This window comes from Rhinolophus ferrumequinum, chromosome 5, assembly GCF_004115265.2.
Source record: "Rhinolophus ferrumequinum isolate MPI-CBG mRhiFer1 chromosome 5, mRhiFer1_v1.p, whole genome shotgun sequence".
NCBI lineage: Eukaryota > Metazoa > Chordata > Mammalia > Chiroptera > Rhinolophidae > Rhinolophus > Rhinolophus ferrumequinum.
Genome location: NC_046288.1, coordinates 13,672,560 through 13,689,903, shown reverse-complemented (window position 1 = coordinate 13,689,903; position 17,344 = coordinate 13,672,560). Strand labels below are relative to the sequence as shown.

Here is a 17,344-nt window from a genome sequence, read left to right as displayed (position 1 = left end):
GAGAAGGCAGCCCAGCGCCCCCCCAGAGGTTCGATGCTATCTTAGCAGGAGTTAATCCCTTGATACAGGTTGAAAGAATACGCATCTTTCCTATTCAGTAAGGTTACTTATATTATATGCAGCTTGTCTCCTTGTTCAGCATCCTTTTTCTTTTCCATAAAATACGGTAAAAAAAAAAAATCTTAAAAAAAAAAAAAAGCCGCAATCGCATCATGGTAGCATCCTATTTTTACTGTCTGCGTTTACCTTCCTTTTATTGTCCCTATTTGTTCATATTTGACAAATAAACATACCATCTTGAAGAAGCTCAAGTGTGGGCTTGGGATGTTCAAACAACGGTTCGCCACAGAAGTGCCCCAAGCAGCCCAACCTTCTCCAGGAATTCTCTTTAGAGCCTGGCTTTCAGAACACTGCAAAGCTGGCGAAAGGTGACAGAGCTTTCTTACTTCCAAAGAACACGGTCCCTATTTCAGTTGTCACTCTGGGTTCCATTTAGATCCTTTAAATCAGGGGGTGCAAACTATGGTCCCCAGGTCACAACCATCTGCACTGTGCCTGTTTTTATAAACAAAGTGTCACTGGAACACAGTCATACCAGTTCTCTTATGATTGTCCATGGCTGCTTTTGTGCTACAAAAGCAGCAGAGCATTAAAACAAGTGTGCATTAAACCTAGTGCGACTGGCCAACATGTTGGAATAATCCTTGTTGCAGGTGACAAACTCCAGGGCCAGCGAGATGCAGGAATAAGATCTCTCCTAATCTGCAACTTCTTTAGAACCAAAATATCTTCTGCTTAACTGAGATCTTTTATGGTCGTCCAACATGAGAACCAGAATCGATACGGAGCTCTGCCCCAGTCACTTTATTTCAAGAAGGTCACTAGTAGACTATGACTCTTCTTAGACTGTGTAAGGGGGACAGAAGAACGAAAACAAAAAACAAAACACAACTCCTTGAAAACAGCATTTTCATGTAACCTGGCAAACAGATGTATGCTTTGACATGACAGAATCAAGTCAAATCAGCCCCAACTGTCAACTGTGCTCTCTGCAGCTGCTTTCCCTCCATCGTAATTATTTTAACTGTCATAATTTATTCATCCCCAGGAAAGCTTACGTATTCCAAGGTAACCAGTGCAGGCTTCCAGATCAGAAGGGCTGGCAGCCTCAGTTACTTCTGCCCCTTTGCATCTGCCTAAAATTCTGACTGCAGAAAATATTTCATCAATATTTTTTTGCAAGACCAAACTGAATTTGGTTTTAAAAGAAAAGTTCCCTGATAAAGACACTGTAAGCTTTCAAGTACACAAATCTTAAAGATAGAAGGAGGGTGCAACAAATCCCATCAGAAACCAAATATTTCATTTCTCTACTTTATAGACACAAGGAAATGGCTTTTCTAGCTCACAAAATGCTCAGTGAATTTCCTGCCGAGTTACTAGGAATTTTACTCCTTCTGAGTTAAAATACATATGAAACAGTTTTATTTAGGACAATAAATAAAGGTATCAGTTGTTGGAATCATGCAGGATGTTGCATGCGAAATAAATAACTTCAAATGCAACTGTCATTGGTTTCTTATAAAACTAGGAGCAAAGGTGGAGTTTATTCCATATGGATTAAAGCTTAAACCTGTCTTCTTTCTTACTTTGATCCTTCAGTTTTATGACAAAACAAAGAAAGTACTCAAAGGTGTGATTACTAGTTGAGAAGGACAGTCAGGGCACTGAAGAGTGAAAATGTCTCAGAAAAATGGCCAAATACACAGCACTGCACTGGATATGTTTGCTCACTCATACTGGAGAATAAAACAAAATTAAGCCAAGGTCCTGATATAACAAATGGAAAGTGAGTCGCTCCACTGCTGAACTGTCCTTATATAGTCATTATTTCTATTAATATGTATTTCCAACAGAAATAAACAATAAATCTAAAATTCCAGGTATGGTCCTAGAATCCTCCTCTTGTTCCATCTTCTACACTCCGTCCTGCCTGTTAAATCTCCACGAACTGCTTCTCGTCATCCCCTCTGCCACTACTTTGATCTGTCCTGGACCAGGACTTGCTAAATGGTCCCCCAGTTTCCACTTCTGTTCCCCACATCCATTCCCCTTAACAGCTTTCACTGAGATCTTTTTAATGAAATAAACCAGATCATGGCACTTCCCGGGTTCCCACCCTTCAAAGGCTTCTCGTGGCATTAACAAGAAAACCCAACCCTTCAACCATAGCCAAGAAGCCCTGTAGGGTCTTATTCTCACCTACCCCTTCCACTCCAGCGCAGACGCTGGCCTCCTTGCTGCTGGTTCCAGCCGTGACGGCCTCCTTTCAGAGCCTTGAACGTACTGAGCGCTCCTTTCACCTCAGACCTTCCTGCTTGCTCCCCATATGCCTGGCGTTTCAACCTCCCAACTCAATTCAAATGTCAACTCCTAGGATGGGCTGCCTCTTGGTGGCCCCTTTACCCACTGAGCTACTCTCTGTGGCATTGGGCTGTTGATTGTCTTCATGGCACGTATCCTAATCTGTATCATCTTGCTTAGGAATTGTTTTTCTGACTTATCTCCTGCCTCTCTGAAGCTTGCCTGTCTCATTCCCTCACGTACCTCACAAGATGCCTGACACACAGACCTTCCATATTTGCCAAACAGCAAATTATAGATTGTAAATATCAAATACATGTGATGGTCATAGTTAAACCCTAAAGACAGAAAATGAAATATTTTCATCTACAGTCATTCATCTGCTCATTCAACAATTCATCCTATGCCAGGTAGTATGCTAGGGCCTGAGAAATCCAAAGGTCTAAGAATTTCTCAAAAATGTTACATTTGGTGTTTAAAATAGGCATTTAGAAAAGAACAAGTTATACTACTATTTAGTATGCTTTCATGTGACCATAGGGATTTGTAGAAAAGCCTGAAAACCCAGACTAGTAAGAAATTATGTGTCATCAGTACACTCCCCCAAACGCATGAAAAGTAGAGAGTAAACAGGGGTTTCCAACTGTGTTCCAGGTCTCTAAACCTAGGAGTCGCCTCTTCACACTTGACAATCTGTGGACAGATGTAAAGCTTTGCTCAGTCAGTGGTAAAGAATGAAATTCATTTCCCTGAGGGGTTGTTGAAGATGAAAGCTGTTGAGGTGAGACTAGGAGACTGCATGACTGATAGTTTTCAAAACAGACTGGAATTACCACATCCAAATAGACAAAGCCACTGTTCAAACTCTTAGAGCTCAGCTTCTGGCCCTCCTGACAGGTATCCGTGATCAAAACAAGCAGGTTCAAGAAGCCGATTACACTGCACAATGACCCACTGGTCTGATGGATACCTCCACCCCTGGCGTGGAGGTGTCCTAGGCCCACCTTGTTTGCACCTAAAGCTCTGGGCTCAGCTGACCTCGAGGGCAGCAGCCAGCAGCAACATCCTCTTGGCGCCTCAGTGGCATCCACACCGCTTCCCAGGTCTCCGCTTCAGTTCAAAGGACCAGAAATGGGCCCGATGCCAGCACCATGAAAGCTCCAAGAAAGCAAGAAGGTACCTGTTACGTTTACCATTTAATCATTATTGCCAATGCCCTGTACATAGTAGGTGTTCAAGAAATACTTGTTAAATAAATTACTGCCATTGTTCAAAAGCTCGGACCTGCTTGAATGACAGAAGAACTTCTAAGTACACCAGCTGTCAGAAAGGCGGGGTTCCTGACCAAACCAGCACATAGCCCACCCACACCTTCACTCCGAGCCTCACTCACCGCGCCAAGAATGACAATGGCCCCTTCTTCAATAATGATGGCTGATGCTTTGTGGAAAGTTTTCTCCCTTTTTGTTCACATTTGGACAACACAGCCGTTAACTTTTAAAAAATTATAGGCAAAATTTACAAATACAGAGTTAGGGCTGTTCTCATAGTATGCTTCTAACTTCTCGAGAAAGGCCTTGGGACACTTAAAATTCCAATCACAAAATAAATAACAACTAAAAGGCAGCAGTAGAAAAGATCTAAACTTTAAGGAGAAAACTTATAAACAGCTTTTGTGTCATAGCAAGTCTGGAAGGCGTAGACTGACTGTTTGATGGTCTAGAAAACCGAAAAAAGAACAACGTGAGGAAAGCAGTCAGAACCCAGCATTCATGATACAAGTCAAAGCCAGGTTGCAGTTGCAGTTAAAAAAGAAAGAAAAGAGGAATGGTTTGTCTCCTCTTCCACCTTCTCCCACCCAGGGCAGTAATGAAGATTCACAGCTAACACATTAATTAGGGAAATCGACAGCCATGTCTCATTACAATACTAGTACAGAAAACAGACGATGGAAAAGGCACATACATATTCCCCGAGAGTCCGATGAAGTGTTGTATGCAATACTGAAATCATGTTTTTCTTTAAAAATAAAAAACACTACTCCTTTTTCAATGCCAAGGGCACGCTGCTTTTCTATATTTGGGGAATTTGTGACATTTTCTCATATGAAGTCACACCAATATTCTAAATCATATAACAAAAATTATTTGAAAATGCACAGTATTTCTACACCAAAGGACACTGCTTTTAATAAAATAAAATTTTAAAAAAATTGGATTACCCAGATCTTGCAATTATTTCTCACTCCTAATAGACAACCAGACATAAATGTGATTCACCAGAGGTCATATGAGATAAATGCACGCATTTACTAAATCCTGTAGCACTGGCCACAACAGAAATGCCCAGTGCCGACCATCTATCTGAACAGGCCACCCCCGAACAGCTTTCCGCCCGCGAGTAAACTGGGATCAAAAGACTCCTCCCGTCTCCCCCCACTTCATACAATCCTCATCTTTCCCGCTAGCGAGGCCGAAAGACCCCTCCTCAGCCGTCTTGGTCGCCCCGGACCCGGCACCTCGCGCAGCGCTGGTTCGGGGGAAGGGAGGGCGCCGCCTTTGTCCGGCGGGTCTCCTGGGCCCGCCTCGCTGTGCCCGCGAGCGAGCTCCGGCTCCTACCCCTTCTTACCTCTGCCCGCACCTGCAGACAAAGACGCGCAACCCCTCCCCACGTTCCTCACCTCGGCGTCCCAGGACTGGGCGGGGATGGCGCCCTCGGCGCCGGGACGAGGCCTGGGTGCCGGCACCAGCTAGCCGGGAGCGCCCGCTCACACCAGCACCCGCGCGGGCCTTGAGTTGAAGCGAGTGGCGTCCGCGCCTCGCCGCGTCCCGTCCGCCCGCGCTCCCCGCCCGCCTCCGCCCCCGCCGCCGCCCATTGGCTGCGGGAGAGGCGCGTGGGCACCGCCCCGCCCAGTTCGGGCCACGCCCCCGCCAGGTACCCCCGCCAGGTGCTCACAGCTGCCAGGTGCCCGGCCTAGGGCAAGCGAAGAGAAGGGTGGACTATTTCCACTGCCGACATACCCGCACTGTATGACAGACATTTCCCTTTCTGGACTCCCAGGACTTGGGAAGTTCATTCTAATTCCACTGCACCTCTTTAGAAAGTTGACGTCCCGGGCCTGGGTTTCTGGTTTCTAACACGACAATGCGCGATCCGTGTGAGGTGGACGGAGTGCGGGCGAGGGCAGGACTGCAAGCCACAGCCAGAAAGGCTCTGCGATGCCAAAGTGTAGTTTTTATCAATCAGGCAGCAAGTTTTGAACTGAGCTGAAAGCTATTTCTCACAGATTCCCTGCCAATTTACACGAAGAACTTAACAGTAATTCACCCCTACACACCTTTTGATCACCACCTCTCTTAAGGCACCTTTTGTTTACTGCTGGCCTGAAGCCAAGGTGACACTGGCACCCCAACACTGCCATCTCTAGCTGAGAACTCATATACATGAAAGCAGAAAAGTATCCAGTTGGCTAAGCGACATTTTAAATAAGAGTGCTGGCGCTATTGGCCAAAATAATTTGAAAGGAAAATCCAAGGTCTCTGACTATATTGTGTGTGCACTGAAAGTATTTCCTCTTCTAATTTTTTCTGGGCAAGAATAAGTTATTTGATTGAGCAATTAATAAAGTGAAACAAGGAGGGAACATCATCTATACTTTCTGCTATATTCAAAGTTCCATATAATGTTTTCCTTATAACGCTTTCCATTATATGCTTTCTGTTATATTCAAAGTTCCATGTTATGTTTTCATAACAGAAAATACAAAACACACATGGGAAATCAAGGGTGTATGTAACTAGGAGGTCTTGTCAGGATTTAGTAAAATACATCACAGGTGCACCGGAAACTCTTTTTAATGTTCATGATTTAAAAGAGGATTAAACATCTACTCATTTGCTCAACATTTTTCAAGCTCTTCCTAAGTGTCAGGCTCTCTGCTGACAATTTTATATTAGGCTTTTCTGGTTAATGGCTGTATTTCAAAGGGGCCGGCAGGGGTGGGGGTGGGGGGTGATTTAATTTAACTCATGATGTATCTGAATCTATGACCAGCAATACTGCAGTTATTTAGAAGAGTTGTTTACAATGAACTGCTCTGGCAACCACAATTGTTTGGAACGCAGCCCAAATGGGAAGTGGGTGTGGGTGGGTTTGAGGCTTTAGGGTTCAGCAGCCAGAATAGACATCACCAAGTCCAGAGGTATGAACTGATTTCACAGGATTGCACCTGTCACCCTGTCAGCGGCTGCCCTTCCTTACACATAATTCTAGTCAGTTTGGTTATCTGATTCTCTGCCTGGAGCAGAATAGAAGCAACAGAACAGACAGGGCTGCCAGATGCCGATAGAGGGGACAGTATAGTGTGACAGTTGAAGATCTTTGGTAGGGAAGCCCTTCTTGACAAGTCCTGCCAACTCTACCTGACCTCTCTCTCCAACTTGTACCCCCCTCTCCAACTCCACAGCCACCACCCTAGTCGCAAATACTGTCTTCTCTTGTCGAGATGGTTGCAATGGTCTTCTAACAGTCACCCTGTTTCCACTCCTGTCACCAACTGGCTAGTCTCACGGCCACAGACGTGTCCCTTTAAAAAAACAATCCACAAATCTGAGCATCCATGCTCCTGCTTTAAACCTCTATAATGGCTTCGCATTGACTGGAGATACATAATCCATAATCATGTTCAGGGTTTCTGAGGCCACTTGGGATCTGGTCCCCATTTCCTCTTTAGTGAGTGCTGCAACTACATTTCTTCCTCTTTCTCTCTGTTCCAGCCTCATCTTCTTCCAGTTTCTGGAACATGTCCAACTACTTGTCACCTCAGAGCTTCTGCACCATGTGTTCCCTCCTGAAATGCTCTTCATGGCACTGCTCACCTGGCTAAGCCCTCTCATCCTTTGGATCTCAGTCCATTTCCTTGGGAAAAATCATCCTAACAGGCAGTACAGCCCACCCCAACCCTCCAGCTCCCCAGACTTTTCCTTCATAGACCTTGTCCCCTTTCACTTCATGGTGAGTTTTATAAACTTATAGTAGCATCTAGTTTTGTTTCTGTATAGTAAGGAATTCAATCTTGACCAAAGAGAGGGCTGGCCTTTGCCCTTGGCTTCTGGGAGCGATCTCTAAGACCATGGAATGTCATGCCTGACAATGAGCTGTTTACCTGAGGGTCTTGGGTCACACTAGGTAGTCTCACAATGTGGTTTGGGTCATTTGGCATCTATTCTACCTCTGGAGGGACTAGAGACTGAGATCAGCCATGTGGGCAGGCAACAATACCTTCATGACGGAGCCCTAAGTAAAATTCTGGACACCGAGGCTCAGATGAGCTTCCCCGGTTAGCAATACTCCATGCATATTGTCAAACATCAACATTAGGAAAGTTATGCTGCCCATGACACCAGCGGGAGAGGACAACTGAAACTCCATGTCTGGAACTTTCCTGGACTCTGCCCTATGTACTTCTTCCCTTGGCTGATTTTAATCTCTATCCTTTAGCTGTAATAGACCATAAATGTGAGTATAATAGCTTGCAGTGGGTTCTGTGAGTCCTTCTACTAGAAAACTGTAGAACCTAAGAGTGGTCTTGTGGACTTTTCCCCAATGTATTTTCAGCAGCAAACACATTCCCTGACACAGTCAGTGCTTTATACATTTTATAATGACCAAATTTAATAAATTAATATTTTTCTAGAGGTACTTTTAAAGTAAGCATGCAATCAGCATGTAATGCCTTTACAACTTCAAGAATAAATTTCTATTTTGCAAACTCCTACTTCTGAGTCGCTGTCCAGATCAAGTGCTACCTCTTCCATGAAGCCTTTCCCTACTCCCCAGGGTTCGTCCTTCTTGCCTTTGTGTATTCTGGCCCATTGCTCTGCATTCTCAGCAGTCAGTGGTATCTGTTTTTATGAAGGCCTTATGTTAGATGAACTCTGAATCCTAGCATTGGGCGTGGTGCTTCCACAGAGCAAGCACACAAGCCGTGTTTGCAGAATGAAGGCAATTTTTTAAAAAAAGGTTTGGTGTATAGAAAGATAGGTTCGGTTATCTGTGACATTCAGGTACCTACTGCAGCTCATTCCCTGAAAAATAAGGTAGCTGTTACTGTAGTAACTGAGTGTTGTAATAGTATTCTACTCTATTATTCTTTTCTTCTTTCTAAAAATAAAAATGTTCCTTAAAATTATTATCCACTTTAAAAGCCTGACATGCTTGAAATAAAAATATGGAAGCAGATCATCAAACTTTTTAAAAAAATCATCTGACTCCCTAATTAGAATAAAATATTACAGTTTATTTACATTAAGAAAATACATTAAGTAAAAAAAAAAAAAACCCAACCACTAATCTTTCTTTCCTCCGTACAAACCTAATTAAAAATTCAACCAGCATACCAATAATCTATGATGTCCCCAAGTAGCACAGAAAAAAATCAATTTTATTTCCTTCAGACCTGCATTTAAACTGGATAATAACTGCTATAATGTGTAACAGCCATAATCCAATTTCAATTTGTTTGATTAGCTGAGTATAAATATTAAACAAAAAGTCACAGGATTGTCATAACAATGTTCACACTGCTAACTCGTTATAGGAAAAAACATTTCAATTTGATCCTAGGAAACATCGTCCCAGAAAAATATATAAATATGAATTTGAACTATCCTTAGGTCGCATCCACAAATATCCTTACATTGTTTCACCCAAAGGTAAAAGCAGCTTTGAACTCAGAGGCCATTTGAAACTCTCCCTGAATTTAGGATAAACAAACAAAAATCCCCCACACCCCCATAAACCTCAGCAGATGTTGTAGAAGTTTGCTTGCGCTCACATAAGGGTGCAACTTTATTCTAAAGACCTCTAGGTTTTACCACAGTATCTCTGACTCAACTCTAACAAAAATTTTGAAAAAAAAACCAAAACAGTTCTCCTGCCCAATGACCTGGAGTCTTCCTGTTCTGCCCTATAAAGCACAAAGGCTATTTATAATAAATGTGCACAACAAAAATCTTTCTAAGTGGAAGACACCTCGAAGCCCCACCCAGGGGGCATAGCTCATTTTCTTTATGCAATATTCGGCAGATAGAACATCCCACTAGACCAAAGACAGTGGGCAATTTGCTGGCATTCCCTGTACTATAAAGAGATTTGGCTTACCCCTCTCCCCGGCCCCCTCACCCAATAGTTCTCATGTTCCCAACTGCCAGGTGATGGGAGGTGAGCATAAACTGTTACCCTCTATCACTCAGAATAGAACCAGGACAACATTTAATTCTTAAGGGGCATCAGCTCAACCATCTCCCTAGTCAGCCCTCTACCTTGCTGTCTCTGAAAAGCAGAATCACAGGGAGGTGTAGGGGCACTGAACGCCTGAGAAGGATGACAGAGCCAGGCTATCTTCCTGCTTGCCCAGGAATGAAAATAAAGGGCCAAGGGAAAGGCCTGCTGTCTGGCAACTTCCATGATTAAAATTAGAGAAAAATCATGTTTGTGTTTCTGTATTAGAAACTCAAGCTTAAATTGATAGTAAATCCATGGGGAAGGCTGAGGCAGGGGTAAGAGGGTGGGGGCTGGTAGAATGAAGCTAAGGGAAGTTCTTGGAAAAAATTGCATTTTCTTTCGCCTTGAACCCACCGCTGATCTGGATTCTGTCTCTATAGTTTTGCCTTTCCTGACATGTCATGTTTATGGAATCGTATCACATACAGCTTTTTGAACCTTGTAGCTTTCACTTAATATAACTGTTGAGTGTATCAGTAGCTCATTTCTTTTTATTGCTGAGAACATTATTGTATGGAGGGACCACACTTTATTTATCTATCTACCAGTTGATGGATATTTATGTTGTTTCCACTTTGGGGCAATTATCAATAACGCCAAGAATAAGAAAACAATCTGATTTTTTAAATGGGCAAACAATTTCAACAGACACTTCACCCAAGAAGATACATGGTTTTCATAAGCACATGAAAGATGCTCAATATCATTATTGGTTATTGCAGATTAAAACCACTGTGACTTACCATATTACACAGTTTAGAATGCTGAAATAGCAACATCTAAAACTTACAAAGAAACAAAACCTTGGCAACACCAAGTGCTGGTGAGGACGCTGAGCAACTGAAACTCTCTGATGCTGCCCTGGGAATGCAAAATGGTACAGCCACTTCAAAAAGTGGTTTGGCCGTTTCTTATAAAGTTAAACATACCATTACCATACAACCCAGCAATCCTACTCCTGGGTATTTACCCAAAAGAAGTGAAAACTTATGTTCACACAAGAACTTGTACGTGAATGTTTATAGCAACTTCATTCATGGTTCATGGTTCACTTCCCTTTTCAGATGCACAGGCAACTATCTTTTAATGAGTTTCCTAAAAGTCCTTTGGTCCATTTCGGTTTTCCAATGTTCACAGACCTGAGCATATCAGTGACTTAAAAAAAATAATTAAGAGGTTACAAAATAGAACCACTGTTGGTCACAAAGCTCCATTCTTATGCGTCTGCTGTTGGGGCTGAATCCCAGGGGAGAACTCACCCTGTTATCACCGCTTACAGCACCAGGAAGCATAAAAAGAAACAAGCTGGTGTTTTGCCCCTTGGCTGTGCTTAACCTTGACTCGTTCCTCATCCCTGCTTTGCCTCCCCTATCCCACTTACGTGTCCTCGTCCTCCAAAGAGCTATTAGCTACATCCAGGGACTACAGAAAGCAGGGCAGAGAACATTTGTCAGCACTTTGATCTTTCAGTGTTGAGTTTAAATAAAAACATCATTTATAATTGCTAGCATTTGTTTTATCTTCATGCTCAACTGGAAGCTCCTAATTTTGAAGGACCGAATTTTGAACCAATTTTGGTAGGTCATCTAGCATAGCTGCCCTTGTTTTATTGGAACACAGCCACACCCATTCATTTATATCTTGTCTAGGATTGCTTTTGCCTAACACTGGCACAGTTAAGTAGTTACGACAGACAGGGTGACCCACAAAACCTAGAATATTTACAGTCTAGCCTTTTATAAAAAAATGTTTACTGACTTTTGATCTCACAGAATGGCTCTTTAGTCATTCAATTAATAGGAACTATTAATTGTACTATTTGTGTAGCATTGTATAGCTACTAAGTACTAACATTTGTGTAGCATTTTATATCTTCAGATATGAACAAATGTCTGTTCATATCTATCATTTCCTTACCCACTAGCCCTATTAAGTTGGCAATTATAATACTATCTCCTTTTTAAAGACAGAATAAGTCAAGGGAGAATGAGTGAATTTATTTATGAGAGGTGAAGCCAGAACTTGAACCCATCTCATTCTTCAAATCTGCTCTTGTCACAAATAAAGCAAATAAATAGAAAATAAAATATAGCACACATAGCAAGCTCTTCATTTAGTGGGCAAACTAAGATCAACTTGGATTTTCATCTGCCTAAATGCCCCACAGAGCTCATTCAATTAAAGTAAGTTCTACACAAAGCTCACATATGAGGCTCATGTCCCCTCTTACCCTTATTCCTGGCACTTAGGGACTGCCTAACCTACAAAAAACTTCTCTTTGTTTCAAACTGTATTCCTTTCATATATATTAGTTAATCATACTAATTAATTATCAAAGAGTCGATTCAGGTTTTGTGGGAGCTAAAGCTTAGACAATTTCTGGAGCCCTCTTTAAGAAAACGAATATAAAAATATCTTCTTTTTGCAAATTTTGCAAAAACCATGAGATCTCGTTGGGCCTGGAAAGGGGCCCTAAATTTTAAGCTGCGATATCATAATAGTAACTCCTCATCTCTGTATTACCTTTCCCCCTTAAGAGAAAGGAAACTCATATATTCCTACATTGATTTCCTCGGAAAGAGTGGAGCCTTCTGGCTAAACAGAATGATTATTTAAATCTGTCACCCCATCACTTTCTCTTAAAGCGACAAGACTGAAAGCATCCATGCTGATTCTTGGCAAATTCTTTCTTCAGCCTAGAGCAGTGGTTTTCAAAGTGTGGTCCACCGACAAAGTTAGCTTCACTTGGGAACTTGTTAGAAATGCAAGTTCTCAGGCCCTACCCCAGACACACTGATTCAGAAACTTTGAAGATGGGACTAAGATGGGATAGCTGATTCTGAGGGGTGCTCAAGTTCCAGCATCAATGGTCTACTAGACCGGTGATTCCTCTTTCTCTACTCATGTGGAAAACTTTTCACGGAAATGAGGGGAAACTATATAATTTAAGCAAGTTTTACAATTTCCCTTTAAAACACAACAACCCAATGATCAATTTTAACAGGAAGCAATCCCATTTTTAGAATTTTAGAAAAATATGACATATGAGATGTGTCAGGATTAACCAGAAGGAGAGAAGCAAACGCTCACAGCTCAAAGTCTACTTTGATGACTTCTGAGTGCACTGGTGATAAATTAAACAAATTCATGACTTATTGAGTAGAAAATGTATATTTAAACACTCCTGATTTAGTCAGAAGACTGAATCAGTAATTTTGAACTTCGAATCATCTTAGAAGTTGAAGGAACTTCCCACAAAAAAAGCTAAATTACTTATCTCAAGCAAAATGCCTTATTTTTAAAGAGCAGTGGGTTGGACCAAATCGGTCCTTTTAAACTCCAAAGAGCCATTTTATTGTTTTAGCCACCAATGACCTCTTATTTTAATATACAGAGCATGCCAAAAAAAATGTATACACATTTTAAGAAAGGAAAACTGTCAAAATTGTAATACTCAATATATACCGATAACAAAAGATGAATACAAGTCACATTTGACTTCTGCAATTACAAGAGGTGCTCAAAGTGGTTACCATCAGCATCCAGACACTTCTGATTACAGCGAACTACTGCTTGAGCAACGTTGACCAAAGTGTCCACTTGTAGACATTTTTTTGGCACCCCCGGTATAGTTCTTGTACAAATAAACTGCTTTTATTTGTCCCCTCACTGCTTTTCTTGCTAATCAAAGGTATACTTAGGCACTAATCATAACTTCTGATCAGCATTAGCTAACCAGTATTGCCACTTTGAGTTGATATATTTTAATTCCCACCAGAAGCAAAGATCCTTAATGTTTTAGTTGGCCTGTGCAGCTTTATATTGCACAAATGCATAATTTTCCCTTCCGCCTCTCCTCATCTACAAAAGGCAAATAATAAAATGTGTCTCCTAAAGCTGTTGTAAGGATTAAAATAAAACAAAACGAACAAAACCAGATATAACGTAATTAGCACTGTATCTGGCAAATGGTAGGCACCCAAATATGACATTTGCTATTACTATGACTATTCATTAGGTTGTTTGAAATCTTGAAATGAGCTCTTTAGTGGACATTTGTTAGCTTATCTGTCCTGGCCCCCTTTTCTGGGAAATACCACATCACCCAAACCCATGTGGCAACAGCAGGCCCCTGGCTGACACCTTCCTGGTCTGGTGGGGGAGGGTCTCTTCCCTCAAGAATTTGGAAGTGAGAGGCTGCACTCTTAGACTGGCTGGAAAAGAAATGTACACGGTCATTTGCTACCATATGAAGCAGAGAAAATAATGAAGCCAAGAAGAGATATGAAAAACAGAAGTTCATCCTGACACTACTTCAGACCCTGTTCTGTTCTCAAGGCTTGGCCACCCTGCTGCCTTCAGGGTTCTAGAAGATAACCAAATCCTCTTTGGCTTAGGATCACTCAGATTGTTTTCTGTAGCTTGTAATCAATGATCATGAACACCTCCACCCTCCACTGGGGTAAAACACCATGAGGTCTGAGGTCAATCCCAACTTCCATAGTATATGACTCCAAAAGCAATCACCGGCTGTTAGGATGGCTGTTTTCTCAGCACATGTCCAAGAAGACGGATCTTCCAACAATATGTGGAAATCCAAAAACAAAAGGCAATACACTGTAAATTCAGAGTAATTACAGTGGAAGACACCAGCCAATCCAGAGACTGGTAGAAGGAGAGATGTAGTGAAATGAGTTTTATGTTGGGGTCTGTCACCCACCAGCTGTAGGATTCTGGTTAATTCCCTTCCCTCCTGAGTCTCAGTTTCCTTCAGTTTCCTCGGAAGTATATGAGACAATGAGAACGACAGCAGCAACAGCAATGACAGTAAACGCTCACCTAGTCTTTATCAGTCCGGGCACAACCAGGAAAACAAAAACTGTTCTAAATATTTGAAGTAGGAAATTTAATGGAATTGGTGACATGGGTGATGGAAGAGTTAAAAAGCAAACAGGAGACAGTGAGGAACTCAAAGATTAGCAACAGCAGGAAGCAACCTACCACCCCCAGGCTGAAGGGCCCAAAGGAAGAGGTGGTAGAAGCAGGGCCCTGGGGTCAAGGCCACCCAGAGGAACCACAGTCAAGAGGTCCATAGAGGGGAGAAGAACACTGGTTTCTCCTGCCTCCAGCCTTCGGAGCCTAGGCAGAGCCTGGAAACATAGCCTGCAGGGGTCAGAAGCCAGCAGGCGAGGACTAGAAATGGAAGGGAGGACAAAAGGACTAGTGTACTTATTAGATCTGTGCCAGACACCGTTCTCAACTCTTAGCAAGGGTAAGCTATTTACTCCTAGAAGGCAGGCAACGTTATTATCTGATGAGGAAACTGAGGTACAGAGAGGGTTATATAACTTGCCCAAGAACCCATAAAATAGTGCCAGGGCTGGGATTCAAACTTTAAAAACACTTAATACTGGAACACTGCATTTATGCTGTTTATCCACAAATGAACGTACGTCTTACTGGGTGTTCTTGGTCATTCTGAACACTGCATACCACACTGGACCAGGAGTGGCTACAAACTCAGAGCCCTCCTAATTCACAATCAGGTCCTGAAAATGAGTTTTCCCTTTGAGACCAGGGTCACAGTTTTCAAGGCAAAAAATTCCTTCTTTTCTTCCTTCAATTGATATTTTCCAAGAAACTACCATGTTTCCCCAAAATAAGACCTAGCTGGACCATCAGCTCTAGTGTGTCTTTTGGAGCAAAGATTAATATAAGACTCGGTCTTATTTTAATATAAGACCGGGTCTTACATAATATAAGACTGGGTTATATATAATAGAAGACTAGGTCTAATAATATAATATAATATAATATAATATAATATAATATAATACCAGGTTTTATATTAATTTTTGCTCCAAGAGATGCATTAGAGCTGATGGTCCAGTTAGGTCTTATTTTCGGGGAAACATGGTACTAAATTTCAGCTACAATGTTATTGAGAGTATTCAATATTTGACCCTTCCCCAGTTTTTACGTTTCCTGTATAAAATTTATTGTTAACGGATGACTCTGGGGGCAACCTATGTAAGGGCTTAGATGAAGTGCATTCCAGTAATTACTTGTTCATCAGTCATGCTATGTCACACCTTTGCCATTCTGCTCCGTGGCCATGGCAGACATGACTAACAGATCACAGAACTCTTCACCAAGCCTGGTTTTGGTCTCAGGGCTCTTCTCAACCCAGCACTTCAGGCCCCTAATGTTATTAGGTCAGAGATGGAGTGTAACCCCTACTTACTATTCTAGCATTAGGATCAAAATTTCCTAAAAAATAAGGCAGATGTCTGAGGGATTGCTTTATAAAGAAAACTAGGCCAGAATTTTTGACTCTGAAGGAAGACAGTGAATGTATGTGAAATCACAAAAACTTGTCAGGAAAATAAAATGGCATTGGTTTTTTTTGGTTTGTACCTTTGTGTTAGTCTCCTTGCCAATTATATATTTGTTACTTTTTCTTTATAGTCTTAATGCTGTGAAGGTTAATTACCTATGGTATTCATTACTAAGTACTTTGTACTTAGTGAATACTAAAATTTACTGGAATTTATGTTCATTCTTACGGGCTCTACATATTGCTTTAGAAATGGAAAAATGTGAGGTTAACCCACTATGCACATGTGTATCTCTTAAAAGGAACAAAATGCAAATGAATATGTACTACACTACCTTCAAGTTTAAATGGAAGAGAGAAGAAAACATCCAAGTGTCTAAAAATGTAGATGCCAAATCATGTTATACATCATTCTGGAAGAAGACATAGTTCTCTGGCAGCAAACTGCTCACCCATGAAATGAAATAACCCTTTTAGGAAAGGATGATTAATTATTTAATAAACATCGTGTTTTCAACTTCACTGAGAAAAATAAATGGGAGGAGGTGCTGTAGGAATCTCAACGGGCAGCACCCTCTGCCTCCAGCCCAGGGAGAGCCTGCATGAGGGGCAGTGTAGCAGGAGGGGTGAGATTCTCTGCCAGGTGCCCATGCTGGATCTGCTCTCCTTTAGTATCTCACACTAAGCTGCATGTAGGTTTTAAAGCCTCCATCTCTCCACAGGAGGACACCAAGGCTCAGTGTGAGGAACTCGCTGGGAGTCACACAGCCAAGAGGCAGATCCAGGAATCCAGTGGGGGCGTGTCAGACTCTAAAGGTCCTTCAAAGGTCCCTCATCACCTGTACCACCCAGAGGGGAGAGAGCTGGGGGAGGAGGATGAAGGAGCAGAGCAGGGGAGAAAAGAGCTGGGGTAGCAGAGGGGGCTCCCACCATCCTGACTGTATAGGCTGAAAAATGGTCCCAAAGGGATCAATCAGTCCTAATCTCTGGAAGCTATAAATGTGACCTTATAAGAAAAAACGGTCTTTGCAGATATGATTGATTAAGTTGACAATCTTAACATGGGGATACTGTACTGGATTATCTGGTGGGCTCTAAACCTCATCACGAATGTCCCTATAAGGGAGAGGCAGAGGGAGATCACACAGACAGAAGAGAAGGCAATGTACAGAGGACGCACAGACTGGGGTGCTGAGCACAGCTGAAGAATGCCGGCAGCAACCAGAGGCTGGAAGAGACAAGGAGCGTTCTTCCCCAGGGCCTCCAGAGGGACTGAGCCCTGCCAACACCTTAATTTTGGCTTCCTGAAACCAGTGTTGAACTTCTGGCCTCCAGACTATGAGAGAATACATTTTTGTT

General features: G+C 42.2%; 1 protein-coding gene across 20 annotated transcripts in view; it reads right to left on the bottom strand.

Annotated features, from left to right (window-relative positions):
* Positions 1-17,344, bottom strand: part of APBB2 (amyloid beta precursor protein binding family B member 2) — a 339,655-nt gene that overhangs the window by 31,203 nt on the left and 291,108 nt on the right. For 11 of the 20 annotated variants that reach the window (XM_033105673.1, XM_033105672.1, XM_033105682.1 and 8 more), the window contains one exon: positions 6,791-6,796. The exons of 8 other annotated variants lie outside the window; for them this stretch is intronic. In XM_033105673.1, the coding sequence (XP_032961564.1) occupies positions 6,791-6,796 (6 nt within the window). Of the gene's footprint in view, positions 1-5,044; positions 5,071-5,123; positions 5,165-6,790; positions 6,797-17,344 lie in introns of those variants that run through there. One more of the 20 variants, XM_033105693.1, reaches the window with a different exon arrangement.